Source organism: Plasmodium malariae (assembly GCF_900090045.1).
Source record: "Plasmodium malariae genome assembly, chromosome: 14".
Taxonomy (NCBI): domain Eukaryota; phylum Apicomplexa; class Aconoidasida; order Haemosporida; family Plasmodiidae; genus Plasmodium; species Plasmodium malariae.
The window spans coordinates 2,660,052-2,675,122 of NC_041788.1; the positions used below are offsets into that span (position 1 = coordinate 2,660,052).

At 29.0% G+C, this 15,071-nt stretch overlaps 4 protein-coding genes across 4 annotated transcripts; 1 reads left to right on the top strand and 3 right to left on the bottom strand.

Annotated features, from left to right (window-relative positions):
- Window positions 1-766: 766 nt before the first annotated feature.
- Window positions 767-6,867, top strand: PmUG01_14067000 (conserved Plasmodium protein, unknown function; the record flags this gene model as incomplete). Its single annotated transcript, XM_029008256.1, has 17 exons — window positions 767-1,018; window positions 1,326-1,424; window positions 1,640-1,746; window positions 2,092-2,147; window positions 2,323-2,370; window positions 2,543-2,598; window positions 2,692-2,745; window positions 2,858-2,950; window positions 3,357-3,411; window positions 3,512-3,583; window positions 3,809-3,893; window positions 4,245-4,332; window positions 4,446-4,527; window positions 4,706-4,789; window positions 5,141-5,245; window positions 5,539-5,603; window positions 5,761-6,867. The coding sequence occupies 17 exons, from the start codon at window positions 767-769 to the stop codon at window positions 6,865-6,867; spliced, it is 2,508 nt and encodes an 835-aa protein (XP_028864563.1).
- Window positions 6,868-7,012: 145 nt separating this feature from the next.
- PmUG01_14067100 (conserved Plasmodium protein, unknown function) lies at window positions 7,013-7,950 on the bottom strand (the record flags this gene model as incomplete). Its single annotated transcript, XM_029008257.1, has 3 exons — window positions 7,013-7,051; window positions 7,185-7,274; window positions 7,585-7,950. 3 exons carry the CDS (start codon window positions 7,948-7,950, stop codon window positions 7,013-7,015), a joined length of 495 nt encoding a protein of 164 aa, XP_028864564.1.
- A 265-nt stretch (window positions 7,951-8,215) lies between these two features.
- PmUG01_14067200 (nucleotidyltransferase, putative) lies at window positions 8,216-11,519 on the bottom strand (the record flags this gene model as incomplete). Its single annotated transcript, XM_029008258.1, has 9 exons — window positions 8,216-8,262; window positions 8,537-8,606; window positions 8,870-9,058; window positions 9,395-9,470; window positions 9,605-9,653; window positions 9,741-9,787; window positions 9,939-10,028; window positions 10,225-10,542; window positions 10,933-11,519. 9 exons carry the CDS (start codon window positions 11,517-11,519, stop codon window positions 8,216-8,218), a joined length of 1,473 nt encoding a protein of 490 aa, XP_028864565.1.
- Window positions 11,520-12,855: 1,336 nt separating this feature from the next.
- Window positions 12,856-15,014, bottom strand: PmUG01_14067300 (elongation factor G, putative; the record flags this gene model as incomplete). Its single annotated transcript, XM_029008259.1, is given in 2 exon segments — window positions 12,856-14,052; window positions 14,067-15,014. 2 exon segments carry the CDS (start codon window positions 15,012-15,014, stop codon window positions 12,856-12,858), a joined length of 2,145 nt encoding a protein of 714 aa, XP_028864566.1.
- Window positions 15,015-15,071: the final 57 nt, after the last annotated feature.

Sequence of the window (15,071 nt, forward strand, 5' to 3'; positions counted from 1 at the left end):
TTACTGCATTTTATTTATTATTACTTTTTTTTAATTGCGCAAAATAGTGCTGTACGCACCTTTGCAAATTTCAATTTTCCATTTTACGACTATTCTCGTGCCTTTGCCATTTTGTTTTTGTGCTTCAATAAATTTGTTTACGTTTATTCATACGTTTAATTAGTTATTTACTTATTCGTATGCACATATATTCGTTTGTACATTTATTTGTTTATTATTCATTTTCCCCCTATTTCCCAAATTATGGAAATTTCCCATCCTTCACCTATTTTTGCGTGCATTTTACACCTCTCTACTTTTTTTATTCATATTGTGTTTAAGTTCCCCCCTCCTCTCTCCCTCCCCCCAAAAAAAAAAAAAGATATCCACAGACTTACAACACAATGGAGCGTTTTAAAATAATGTATTTAGTGTAAACCATTCGCATTTACATTTGCATTTACATTCGCATTTACATTCGCATTTACATTCGCATTTACATTTTCATTTGCATTTATGTTAGTCCCCTTGATGCATTAAAATTCTTTTTAATTTTTTGCCGTACACTTGTGTTACCCTTATTTTTTAGTAGTGCTTATTTGGTCTTTTACCTGGGTCTTTTTAGAGTTTACACTTTTCATTTTCTGGTCGTTTCTTCACCGTGCTATGTTCGGCTGTTTATTAATTTTCACATAATAGTTTATTCCATTCGTTCGTTCAATTGTTTGTTTGTTTATTCCACTCATTCGTTCGCTAATTTCTGTTTATCTGCACGGAACATGGGAAAATGCCGTGTCTGAACAAAAGCTTGAGCAAGAGTATTAACGCGCTAGTACTCCACTTGGAATTTGTAAAATGTAAAAATTTATCTGATTACAAAAAGAAGGGGAAGTTCTACTTAATAATTACTTACGATCATTTAATTTTTTATCAAAAGGACTTCTATGAAATACAGTTCAAAATATTCTTTAACGAAATCCTGCATATATTCCATTGCGATCAGTCAAATTATGTACATGTTACTCTGAAGGAAAATTCGGTAATTGGCTCATCTTTTGATTGATGCCATGCATATATGCATGCGTATATATATGTACATATGCAGTTGTATATATTTAGACATGTATATGTATTCTTCTATTTCCATGCTCATGTTTGTTCAGAAAAATGTTGGTTTTCGAATTTGAATGACTACTTGCTGCTTATCATATTGATTACTTAAGAATAAATTAGTTTGTCTACTTAATGCATGTTTCCCTGTAATATTCCACCAGTTCATTTACGTGCACTTCGTTAGACTCCATTTTCTCATAACTTCTTTCCTTCTTACTTTCCTTTCAAAACAGCTAACTAACGACATAGGAATAAAAGGAATCAACAAAAATATTTTGATTAAGCAGTTATGCGTTGGATATAGTACTTACTACATGTTTCACCTGAACAGGGTTAGGAAATGAGAAAGTTAGAGTGCACACGTAGTACTTGAGCACGCAGGCATATATACGGATATACATACACACATATACATACGTACATATATATATATATATATATATATATATATATATATGTGCATATATGTATATACATGTGCTTGCGTGAAGTGATATACATCAACTCTATCCTACCCAACCTTCATCCTTTAATCCTTTTTTTTAAGAATTCTTATATGCCTATTACAAAGGAAACATACGAGGAGAGATGTAACAGAACAAAGCAAAATTCGCCTCTAAAGAAGCTTGACTTTTCTATACAACCATTTATAGGGTTAATTCGAATGCTCTACATTTCCTCTGTTGAACGAACATAACAAGCATGTACATGCATATGCACATGCGGGCATATATATATGCATGTATGTATGTATGTATGCATGTATGTATGCATGTATGTATGTATGTATGTATGCATGTATGTATGTATGTATGTATGCATGTATGTATGCATGTATGTATGCATGTATGTATGTATGTATGTATGCATGTGTGTATGTATGTATGTATGTATACATGTATGTATGTATGCATGTATGCATGTATGTATGTATGTATGAATGTATGTATCCATGTGTATATATATATCTGTATGCGCAAGTACAATTTTTCCCCTTAGGTACAGAAAGATCGTATTTGACGACTATTTTTTTTTTATGCATAAGTCTTTCCAAAGTGAGTTTCCTCCCCCTTCAAAAAAAAAAAAAACAAAATTGCATCTTTTTATTTTGTTCTACGTTGTTTTAATTTATTTTATTTTGTTCTACATTGTTTTAATTTATTTTATTTTGTTTCATTTCTTTTTGTTTTAAGTAATTTTTTTTTTTTTTTCTTATTTTTTTCTTGATAGATTTCACCACTGTTTCGAGCGAGAGTGCATTCTACGTTGATTATAGAGGTAGCACCATATAAAGAGAAAAATGAGATATTCATATAAGAACGAGGAGTAATATTGTGTTATTTAGAGTTACCTTAAGGGCGTATCTTTTTTCTTTTTTCTTTCTTTTTCATATTCTTTCCATCTTTTATTCCTTTTTCTTCTTTTTTTTTTTTTTTTTTCATCATGGTAGGCATCGAAATATGCATCAAAATAGATGACAAAAAAAGTATGATAGAGCTGGAGCAGGTAACATAAAAAGTAGGTAGAAACACAAACATTAATGTATATGCACAAAAAGAAGAAATTATTATTTTACATTTTCTCGATACGAATTTATAGACAGCGGACAGCAATTTCTATCAGTTGGCTAGGAATCATCTTAACTTTTTAATCGTAATATTGTTTTTTGAAACGTAGAAAATGTGCGCATATTCAGCTTATGCAGGTGCATACACTGTCATTGCATACATTACACCGATACACCCACTAACTGCTTCCTCTTCAGAACGATATGAAACTTCCCCTAGTCATCAGAAGAAACTTCTATTACAAGAAAATGAATTTATCAGACGATTTAGCCAAATGGGCAGGTTATGAGGTATAAATATAAGAATCGAATTTGTTTTACTTTCTTTAAAGAATTAATTTTTGTTTTTTTTTTTTTTTTACATGTACATGGAAATGTGCTTTCAGTAGCGCTTTCCCTGCGATAAGAACAGGAAGCCGCAGTTTGTTATATGCATATACAAATGCATATTAGCATGTATACATTAACGTGTACATATTAACATGCATGCATAAATGTGTACATATTAGCATGTATACATTAACGCGTACATATTAACATGTATGCATAAACGTGTACGTATTAACATGTATGCATAAACGTGTACGTATTAACATGTATGCATAAACGTGTACGTATTAACATGAATCTATTAACACGTGTAATGTTGTTGCATATATGTTTGCATGCATATGCGTACGTGTATATTTAATGGCAGATATACCTGAAGAACGAAACGCACACCATTGTCTGTATAATATTTAGGAGAACATGTAAGAACAAAAACGAAAAAAAAAGTAAATTGTATGAACATGATCAAATTTACACTTGAACATACGTTCTCATATTAAAAAAAAAAAAAAAAAAAATCAGATATCCCCCCCCTCCTCGATAAAAGGCAAGATATATACGTCACCTTTAGGATGTCCCACCAAAGTCAACAGGGTTATATTATATTATTTATTTTGTTTTTTCATTTTATTTTATTTACTTTTCCGTTCTACGGTTTCGTAAGGCGGCAGAGATGAACATTTGACAAGGGCTATACTTTGGTTGAAATTATCACTAACGTTATGCTTGTGTAGTCATATGTGTGTAGTTACGCGTGTGTGCATGGATATATATGTTTGCCTGTTTACATATTAACACAATTTTACCCACTAATTTTAGAGTTTGATGTAACGGATAAGCATCTGTTCGATGAAGTATATGTTGTTGCAAATTCGATCACCCCCAACGATGTCCATAATACCTAGTACTGCACAGACAAATGAATTTCCACACGTACATGTGTGTGGATATATATATATATGCATATATGTACTTCCTTTTGCTCATTTATTTGCTTCTACTACATGCAATCACACCATTTAATGTAACGATTTGGATATACGAAAAAAAGAGATACCATATAGTAAAGAGGGAAAATTATTTTTCCTTTATCAAGAAACGTATACCTTTATGAAAATTTATTGCTCCCTTTTTTTTTTTTTTTTTTTCAATTAATTTTTCCTGTCAAATTAAATATCCTGTCTGGTTCATAACCTTATGCACGGTTCATTTTTTTTTTTTTTTTTTTTTTTTTTTTTTTATCTCTCTGTATCAGTTATGCCAATTTGATCCAAGTGCAAGTGGACGCATTAATATATAGCCCCGAGATTTACGAATTTTTTGAGACCTCCATAAAAATAAAAGTACGAACAAGAGGAAAAACACATGGTGCAATTAAGCCCGAATTTTCGTTTTTGCAAATTTGTGCTATTCATTAGTGTGTACATATACGTGTGCATTCGTTCGTTTGTCCCAGCCGTCCTACTTTGACTACATAAAGATGTTTTTGAAGTCTATGTTAATAATTCTGAAAGAGGGGGATGTGGTCATCAGTTCAGGTGCGGCAAAAGAGCAGTAGATTCATTGTACTTCTGTGATGTAGTATCCTTCACTCACATTTGTCATATTGCTTCTAGACCTGCTTCATCCTCTGCTTCATCCTCTGCTTCTTCCCCTACTCCTTTCCCCGCTTCTTATATCACTACGCATCATACTTGAATGTCTCTTTTTCGTTAGATATACTGAACTTCTTAGGAGAAGATACGAAGGTGGAAAGGAACCTCGAGTACCTGCTGAACGTTATCCTGAATCAAATTTCGGGTAAAGGGCAACCTGTATTGTTGTAGTCTTCCTTTTTGCATCTGTCTTTTCGCTTCTTTCACGTCATTTTATTTTGCCTCATTTAGTTTCACTGCATATGACTGCATCTTTCTTCCATTTCATTCATTCGTTCATTCATTTATACATTTATTAATTTATTTATTTATTCATCCATTTATACATTTATTAATTTATTTATTTATTCATCTATTTATTCATCCATTTATTCATCCTATTATTCATTCATTTATTTATTCATCCATTTATTTATACATCCATTTATTTATACAACCATTTATTCATCCTTTTATTCATTCATTTATTTTTTATTTTTTTTTTTTCTCTTGACAGGTGTTAATCTGCTGGATACGCACAAGAGCGAAAGGACAAAAGTTAATAGACTTCTGCACCGTCTGTCTGAGTACTTGATATTCTGTTTGGATGCGGGATTCTTATGTAAGTACTGTGCTGCTAATTAGCGGCTAGTTGAGCGGTATCTGTACGTATGTTCACATGACTGTATTGACTTATCACATTGTACGAATAATTTCACTTTAATTGCTCCTTCTATTTGGGTACCACGCACAAAGAAGTACGCGCACACGTACATGCACATACTTATACACATACATGTAAACATACACATATTTATACACATACACAACCATGCGTACCCACATCGTCCACTTGTACATTAAAGAAAAAAAAAAATTTCCAAAATTTCCAAAATTTCATCCTGAACTTCCTAGCGCACAAATACAACATTGCGGACCTAATAAACGGGGCTATTGCGATTAGCAGGGATAACAAGATGGTTTGAAAAGAAAAAAAAGAGGGTGTTCACCCTCATGCGTTACTGTTTGTATGTTTCGATATTCATTTGCCCATTTATGTTCCCATTTATCTGAACCTTCACGTACTTACGTGAGAACTGCTACACAACCCCGACTTGATGCCATTTATATTTGCAGGCGATGGACAACATTATCAGCTTTTTCTTGCACGTACGAGAGAAGGATTACGTGAAGGGGTACGAGAGCAGTTGTCTAGAGTTACTACAAGAAAATGATAATTTGGATATAGAGTTAGGGTCATTGCTTGATAGCAATAATTATAGTGTAAATGATTTTTTCCTTTTTTATTTACATCAGTGTGGTTACATAAACAAATATTTCTGTTACAAAAATGATGATAATTATAAAAAAATAATAGCATATATTTTAAAATATGGAATAAATATAAAAATAAAAAAAAAAATTTGCAAAAATTTATTAGTCTTTTCCAATGATTACAAGAATAAATATTATGCTCTAATGAATTCAATCATTTCGTTTTTAAGTAATAACTCAGACCATAAAAATTTGTGTCAATTGATTTTGAGTACCTTAATAAATATAACAAATGAAAATAATAAATTAAAAGAGTGCTTATTAAAATTAAATATAAGTATGATAAGTAATTTTTTAATATTATCAAATGATTATGATATAATAAATAAAATAGTATTGTTATATATAAACCTGAGTAAAGAAGAATATATGTGCGAAGACATAATAAATAATGGATTGCTTATAAATTTTGTCGATATACTTTTCAATATATATCACATAGATATAAGATTAAAAAAGGATATATGTATAAATATATTATGTATTTTGGGCCAATTCTTTAATTATAAAAAATATTACATATTCATATTAAATCATTATATTGGATTAGTTGATGTAGCTATTTATATATACCAAACAACAGACAGCTTTTATTTTGATAAAATTAAATTAATTTTTTTTTTTAAACAGCTTGTTCAATATTCTTATATATTAAAAGATCAAGTATGTAAACATTTATGTCCTTTAATAATTAAAGAAATTTATTTATTTCAAAATAATGATTTTATTTATTCCTCCTTAAATTTATTTGATGTCTTATGTGACTACAAAATTAATTGCTTATATCTTCATACTATGCAAATATTACCATTATTCCATTTTATAAAATCGATCAATATTATTGATTTGTACAAAAAGGTAATTAAACTTGAGGATAAGGTTAAGAAGAACCTTAAAATTGTTACATGAGGAGTAGGCAGTCTGGAAGCACCACGATACAGCGCTGCACAGTGCGGTGTGGGAGATAGCCCTCTAATGATTGATATTTATGAAATGTAGGTGATAATGGACCGCTTGCCAAACGACCTTTACACCTTCTCCGTTCGATGGGCATTCACTCGAATTTCTTCACGGCAACAATGACAGGTTCGTTCTGTAATAAGAAATTGTATAAATTGAGCTCGTGTGTGTATGTGTGCCTATGCATGTTTATGTATAATTACTCATTTGGTTTTAAAAAAAAAAAAAAAAAAAAAAAAATTTCATGCACAGACGAAAATGTTTACATTCGTTTTCTCTTCCCTATTCTGCAGATACTCAAATGGGTAAACTTCATTCCCGTTTAACCAACGGGCGATTTTTAAAAAGTGCCTTACCTACAGATTTAAAGGAAAAAAAAAAAAAAAAAAAAAAAAAAAATGACAATGGTGGGTGAAAGAAATGGTATAAAATAGTGGAGTATGGCATAGTAAATCATGATATGGTGGAATATAACAAAAAGGAGTGCATCATAATAAAGCATGGAATGAAAATGCATAAAGCAGGATTGATTCAACTTTCTCGTAAGGAGTAACCCTTCCTTCCTCCTTTCTTTGCAAAAGTTCTTCACATTTCCCACTCCCCCCCCCTTTTGCAATTTTTTTCCGTTTCATTTTCTCACAACTTTATATTATTATGTGTACTTACATCTCTGAAATCGCAAATATATTTGAACAAATTCCACATGAGATAAATATAAACAGATACAAATGTCAAAGGGACAAAAAATAAATAAAAAATTTCCACCTTAGAAAAGTACTTTAATGCACTTATTTTCTCTTCATCTTTTTCTTCTGCATTACAATTTTTTTGGACAATTTCTTTTTTTAAATCATTACTTTTTGATGTTTTCCATGTTTTCGATGTTTTCAACGTTTTCGATGTTTTCAACGTTTTCGATGTTTTCAACGTTTTCGATGTTTTCAACGTTTTCAACGTTTTGAGTGTTTTAAAGTTCGTAAAAAAAAAGACACTGTGTTTTTTAAAAAAATTTGAACAAAAAAATTTAATCATTTTTAAGGGAGGAGAAGAACGATGTGAGAAAAAAAAAAAAAAAAAAAAAAAAATATAAATATAAAAAAATAAAAAAAGGTGCCAACATGGGAGAGACAACGTACAAATGGGAGTTAATATTGACAAACAGAAAAATGGCAGCAAATGTATAAGCAAATACATTTATGTACGTATGTACGTATGTACGTGTACATGTATGTATAAACGTATACACCGTAATAACATAAAAGGCACGCCGCAAAATGCAAAATTGTGGAACTCCCTATTAAGGCATAAACAAATTTTGAAATTTTTTTCTTCTTATCAAGTGATCTGCGCAATGAAAGAGAAAAAAAAAAAAAAAAAAATAAGTAAATAAATAATAAAAATAATCAAAAATAATCAAACGAATAATAAACAAACGAATAATCAAACGAATAATCAAACGAATAATCAAACGAATAATCAAACGAATAATCAAACGAATAATCAAACGAATAATCAAACGAGTAAATTATCAAACAGATAATAAGGACGATATATCAATTTCGGAATACGATTGGAAGGTGCACAAATTTTTTCTTTTTTTTCGCTTGCATAAAACTACCTTTAAGATCTATTTTTCTGTTGGGTGTGTTATCCTTTGTTTCGTTGCATATCACGTTTAAGCTGTGCCCCTACAAAAAAAAAAAAAAAAAAAATATAAAAAAAAGAGAAGCAAAATGAAGCAGGGCAAAACAAAACAAACCAAAGTAGAACTTTTACTTAGCACTGCAAAAACAAGCGGCATATAACTAAAAAGGAGCAAAAAATGTTTATGCACGAGAAAAAAAAAAAAAAAAATTAATATCCTTTTTCATACACCCGTTTTCTCATTTACTCATTTGTGAATTAATTTTATGTATTATGTTTATTTTTTTTTTTTTTTTTCTTTCATTACTTCCTTTAGTTTATTATATGCTGAATGTATCTTTTCAAACATTTTTTTCCACGTGTTTATGCTATAAGCATTTACAATTTTTTTCGTTATAGGGCAGTAAATATTCGCAGTCATATCTTTGTTCTCAATTATTTGATTGTTATAAATATCGAGGGTTATTCCGTTTTTACAAATATCGTTGGAATAAAACTACATAAGAAAAAAAGGGGAAATAAATCAAAAAAAAGAGATATAATTACTCCATCTTTTGCAAGATATGCTAGCGTTTTTCGTCATTCTTTGTTATTTTTTGTCAGTGTTTGTAACTTTTTATCATTTTGATCATTTTTGCCATTTTTATCATTTTTATCATTTTTGTCATTTTTATCATTTTTGTCATTTTTATCATTTTTGTCATTTTTATCACTTTTGTCATTATTTTGTCATTTTTTGTCATTTTTTGTCATTTTTTGTCTTTTTTCGTTGTTTTTCCATTTGCTCTATCTTAATTTTTATTTTATTTTATTTTATTTTTTTTTTTGGTACCTCAAAAAACCCATAGAGCAACTTTGAAACATCTTCTTCGTTAATTGGGAAATTTTGAAAATTGTTCTTTATCTCCCTGAAGAGGGTAATTAAAGGGTGTCATGAAGGTACATGCATATGTGTAATTATGTAAATGAATATATATATGTATATATACATATATATATATATATATATTTGCCCCTTCAGTCATTTTTGTTATTCTCTTACTCCGTTTTGGTGTAAAAGGGCATTTGCACATCATCTTGAAGGAAGAAGTCTGTAAAGAGTATGAACAATTAAAATATATTAAATACGTTTATTTAAAAAAAAAAAAAAAAAAAAAAGGACATACTTCCTTGCTTACATTCACTGTTGATTTCAAAAGACGCAGCGTTTACTCTTTCTATTGATCTATTTGAGAAAAATAAATAAATAAAAAATAATAGTATACATAAATATAAGTCCAAGTGGATTAGTAGAACATGGATGCATATAAAGGAACGGGATTTTCATCTCATTAAAATGAAAAAAAAAAGTGGTTACACAAAACTTTCCTGCCTACTTATACAAAGGTAATAAAGGCACCGCTAAATTTTGAAAAAAGAAATAGGTTAATAAAAATAAAGCATACGAACTGAATGTACCTTGGGACCTTTTAAAAAAAAAAAAAAAAAATTAAAAAATAAAAGTGTGCTTAAATATACTTGTAAAACTGATGTAAGGTTATATATATATATATATATATATATATATACATATAGCAAAAGAAAAAAAGAAATTAAATACATATAATGCATATGTATGCACATATGTATAACATATAGCTACTTTTTTTTTACCGACATTACCTGTTGTTTATATTTTTTTGCTTTGCCCAGTATTTTATTATTCTATTAATAATGGTTATTCGTTCATCAATATTACAAATTGATGAAACAAATTTTGTGTTTACTATTGCTACTGTGTTGTTTATACTAATATCACATATATTATTTTCTCCTTTATATATTTTAGCTATAGGAACGGATGCCTTAATAATATTAACTGTTAAAGAAGGGTATATTAAATTAATTGCACTTTTTATTACTTTTAATATGTACAAATATGAATTTTTGTCTTCGCAATTTTCCACAACTATGCAACAGTCAATGTCTGAGTTTCTTATCCTTTAAAAATGGGAGAAGCATAAATAAACGTATGTGTGTACGCACACGAGCATGTGAGTATGCATAGGAAAAATGGTTACATAAAAACGCACACACGAACAAATGATCAAACAAATGGGCGAACAAAAGTGTAAACAAAGGTGCGAACAAAAGTATATTCAAACGTATGAACAAAAGTGTATTCAAACGTATGAACAAAAGTATATTCAAACGTATGAACAAAAGTATATTCAAACGTATGAACACATGACTTGTTAAGGTAAGAATAACTTGTTCTTCCTTAATTTAGGCCCAGCTAGCCAAAATTATCAATTTTTTTTTTTTTTTCTTTTTCTACAATTTCGTGACTTCTTAATTTTACAATTTCTCAAAATTTCAGTTAATGGTTACCATATATTATTCTCACACGATCCAACGAAATAAATTTTGCCCTTCAAATTTGGCATGATTGCACTTCTTAATAAAAAATAAATTTCTTCCTTTTTTTGATTAATAAAGCAATTTTCTGTTAACTTTTTATGAATATCTAAAATTTCTTTTTTCAAATTTCCTTGATTTAAAAAATCATTCGTTAAGTGAATTTTGTTAGTTTTTTTATATTTGGCTGACATAGAGTCCTCAAAAGATGAAAAATCTCTACTGCATATGTAACAACTATTCGGTTTTTTCTGTTTAAGAATTAGACTTCTAATGCCTTTTTTCTCATAAATTCTTTCAGTGAGCGCTTTCGCTATAGTGAGGCAATACTGTTTATCATTTAATTTTATTATCTTGCTCTTTTCATAAACAGCAACGTTTTTATTTGTACTATCATTTCTTTTGAATTGGTTATAATAATAAGTGTTACTATCTATTCTTTTTAATAAGAAATGGAATAAGCATTTCTTTTTCTCTTGTTTTTGAATAAAATTGCTTTTTATGCAACATGGTGTTCTTAAACATACATTAAAGTGCCTACCTCTAAGAAGGCCTTCCATTTTTGTTCAACAAGACCCTATTTTGTGTTTCCCTCATTGTTGTATCTAGCATGTCGTGGCGAGTGTATATATATACACAGTATATGCACAACACAACCTATTTACAATACAACGTATGTACAGTACAATGTATGCACGTAATACACACGTTGCGAATTTACTAAAACGCATTTAATTATTTTCCACTTTCCAAAACTTACGACGTTCTACGTTTTCAAATATATATTTATATAGACTGAATTATGAATGATGAAGAAACATTTTTTTTTTTTTTTTTTTTTTCTTTTTTAGCATAAATTTGTTTATTGCTATTCTATGTTATATATCCTTATAATTGTATATACGTAACTGTTCAATATTTTTTTCTCCATAATAAAATGGAAACAATAATGTTGAAACTAATTCAAACGCATTTAATTCAAATGTAGAAATTTTGAAGTGTATAAATATAGATTATAACCCACGAAAATTAAGATTAACAAAAACAAACCAACGACGTTAAACAGATAAAGCATAACATTAAAAAAAAAAAAAAAAAAAAAAAATTATGAACAGGGCATATTTTAACATTCTTCGATTTACCCTGTATATGTACAGAAAAAAAAAAAAAAAAATATACCTGCAATAAGAAAAGAAGGAAGATATAAAAAGGAAAAGAAAAATGAGAAGTTCAACTGCCCAATAACTATTACAATAAGTGTCCCAGTAATCTATTCTTAAAGAACTTATCTCAAAAAGAAACTAAAACTACGAAGTGCTTGCAATTTTAACACATGCTCCAAGTGCCAGCTTTACTTTGTGTTTATATGTTCTTTACTTATGTCATATAAGAAATACCGTACGTGCGAATTGTACCATTAACAATTGTGAGTGTAAATAAAATACTTAAAAAACAAAAATTGATTTTTATCATTTCTCCTTTGAAATGATTTTTTACGTAAGGCTTAATATATTTTTTTATCAACATGGATTTTGCTTAAAGAAAATATTTGTATTTTTTCAAAGGAAAAAGGGAAAAAAAAAGAAAAATTAATTATAACGAAATGGAAACATTTCTTAATGCTGGTAACAAAATCGCGGGGATTTTGCAAAACAAAAAATGTGTATATATACATATATTATGTATATGTGCAGGACAAATATTCGCAGGTACATGACATTTAAGAAATAATAAAATTACGGTGGAACAGTGACAAGTGTAAATAGCACATGTATTACTAAACATAAAAATATTAGAGAGTTGTTAAAAAAGGGAAGCATTATGTGTTCAATTAGAAGAAATTATGGGCATATTTGGGAAATCCATTTTGTCTTAAAGTACTGTATATATGTATGTTTATTTTTGGTTCTTTAGCTTTAATATTTCATCCAAATCATTTTTACTGACTTGTTCATATCTAGCAAATTCCATTGTGTAAGTACCTTGGCCTTGTGTTATTGCTCGAATTTCATTTATATAATTAAACATGTGTTTTAAAGGAATATCTGCATATATATAAACAGTATTAATGTTGTTAATAATGTTCGTTACTAATCCTTTTCTTTTAGTTATGCTTGTTAAAATATTACTCTGATGTTCATAATTTGATATAATTTCTACGAGCATAATTGGCTCCAAGAGTACAGGGCAAAAATTATTATAATTTTCTTTGATTAAATTTATTGTAGCTTTTTTAAAAGCTAAATCATTACTATCAACTTCATGAATTTTTCCTCCAATTAATCTCATTTTCATATTAATAATTTCTGAACTGTTCAGGTAACCCTTTTCAATTTGTTCTTTAAAAGCTTTTTCAATTGAGAGGATAAAATTTTTTGGTAAATCATTACCGATTACTTCATTCACAAATATACAATGTGTAGTATCATTATAATTATCTGAAACTGTTTCAAAAATCGCATGTACGTGTGCATATAATCCTGCACCCCCTTTCTGTTTTTTGTAAGTATATGAACATTCATATGGTTTTGTGATCGTTTCTTTAAAATTAATTTTTGGATTTTTTAAATTGACATTAATATTAAATTCTCTTTTTAATCTCTCTTTGTAAATTTCTAATTGTAATTCACCAATACCTTCAAAAATTATTTCCTTTGTTTGTTCATCTGTTTTTACATAAAATGTTGGGTCTTCCTTCGTGAATTTACTCAATGCTTTTGTTAATTTTAATACATCTCCTTTTTTTAAAATTTCGACTGCAACAGATATAACAGGTTTAGGTACATAAATATTTAACAAGTGAAAATTTGAATATATTCCATTGGTATAAGTTGTTCCTGTTTTACCACTTAGTCCATTTATAGCAACAATATCACCAGCGTGTGCTTCATTAATTTCTTGTGCTGTATTTGAATGCATTTTCATAATTTTTTTTATCGACTCTTTTTTATTTGTTATCATATTAGTTATCAGTTCTTTCTTTTTAATTTTCCCTTGATATAAACGAAAGTAACTCATTTGTCCATGCATAGAATCTTCTTGTATTTTAAATAAAAAACCTACCATAGGTAAAGTGCTGTCGCATGATAACTGAACTTTTTTTTTTTTTTTTTTTTTTTCTCAAAATTTCCATCAAACGTTTCGGTCGTAAATTCGTTACCTTTGTCTTCTTTTGTGTGCTCTTCTGACCACCCTTGCATCTTTTCCAGGTAATCAAAACTGCCGTTATTGCTATCATTGCTATCGTTGATGCCATTCCTTCCGTTCCTCTCACTATTAGCGTCCTCATATATGTAACCACAGTTACTTATCTCCCTTGGTGAAGGTAAAAAGTTGCACACATAATTTAATAAAATTTGAATGCCCACATTATTTTTCGCACTACCTAGACAAATGGGAGTTATTTTATTTTTTATTGTGCATCTACGAAGAGCATCATAAACGTCCTCCTTTCTAATATCATTTATATCATTGTTCAAGTAGACATCTGCAAATTCGTCATCCCTATCAGCTAATTTTTCAAAAATTCGATTTCTCAATAAATCTCTTATATGTATAGAAAACGATGGGTCATGCTTTAACAACTCTTCATCATCCTTTACCTCTTGAATTAATACCCCATTTTTTCCTTTAAATAAATAACCCTTTTTATGAACTAAGTCATATACTCCTTTAAATTTTTGTTCAATTCCAATGGGCATTTGTAATAAAACAGTATTCAAATTTAATTTTTTTTCAATTGTACTTAATGTTCTCTCAACGTTTGCTCCATCTCTATCCAATTTATTTATAAATAAAATTCTTGGAATGAAATACCTATCCATTTGTCTATTTACTGTTAATGTTTGACTTTGCACACCTGACACACCACAAATAACTAAAATACCTGCATCCAATACTCTTAGGGACCTTTCTACTTCAATAGTGAAATCTACATGACCTGGTGTGTCAATTATATTAATTGTAAATTTCTTATTATTTACATCCCAGTTACAATTCGTTGCTGCTGATTGTATTGTAATTCCTTTTTCTCTTTCTAAATCCATCGAGTCCATCGTTGCTCCTACTCCATCACTTCCTCGAACTTCATGTATACTTTTTATTTTACCAGT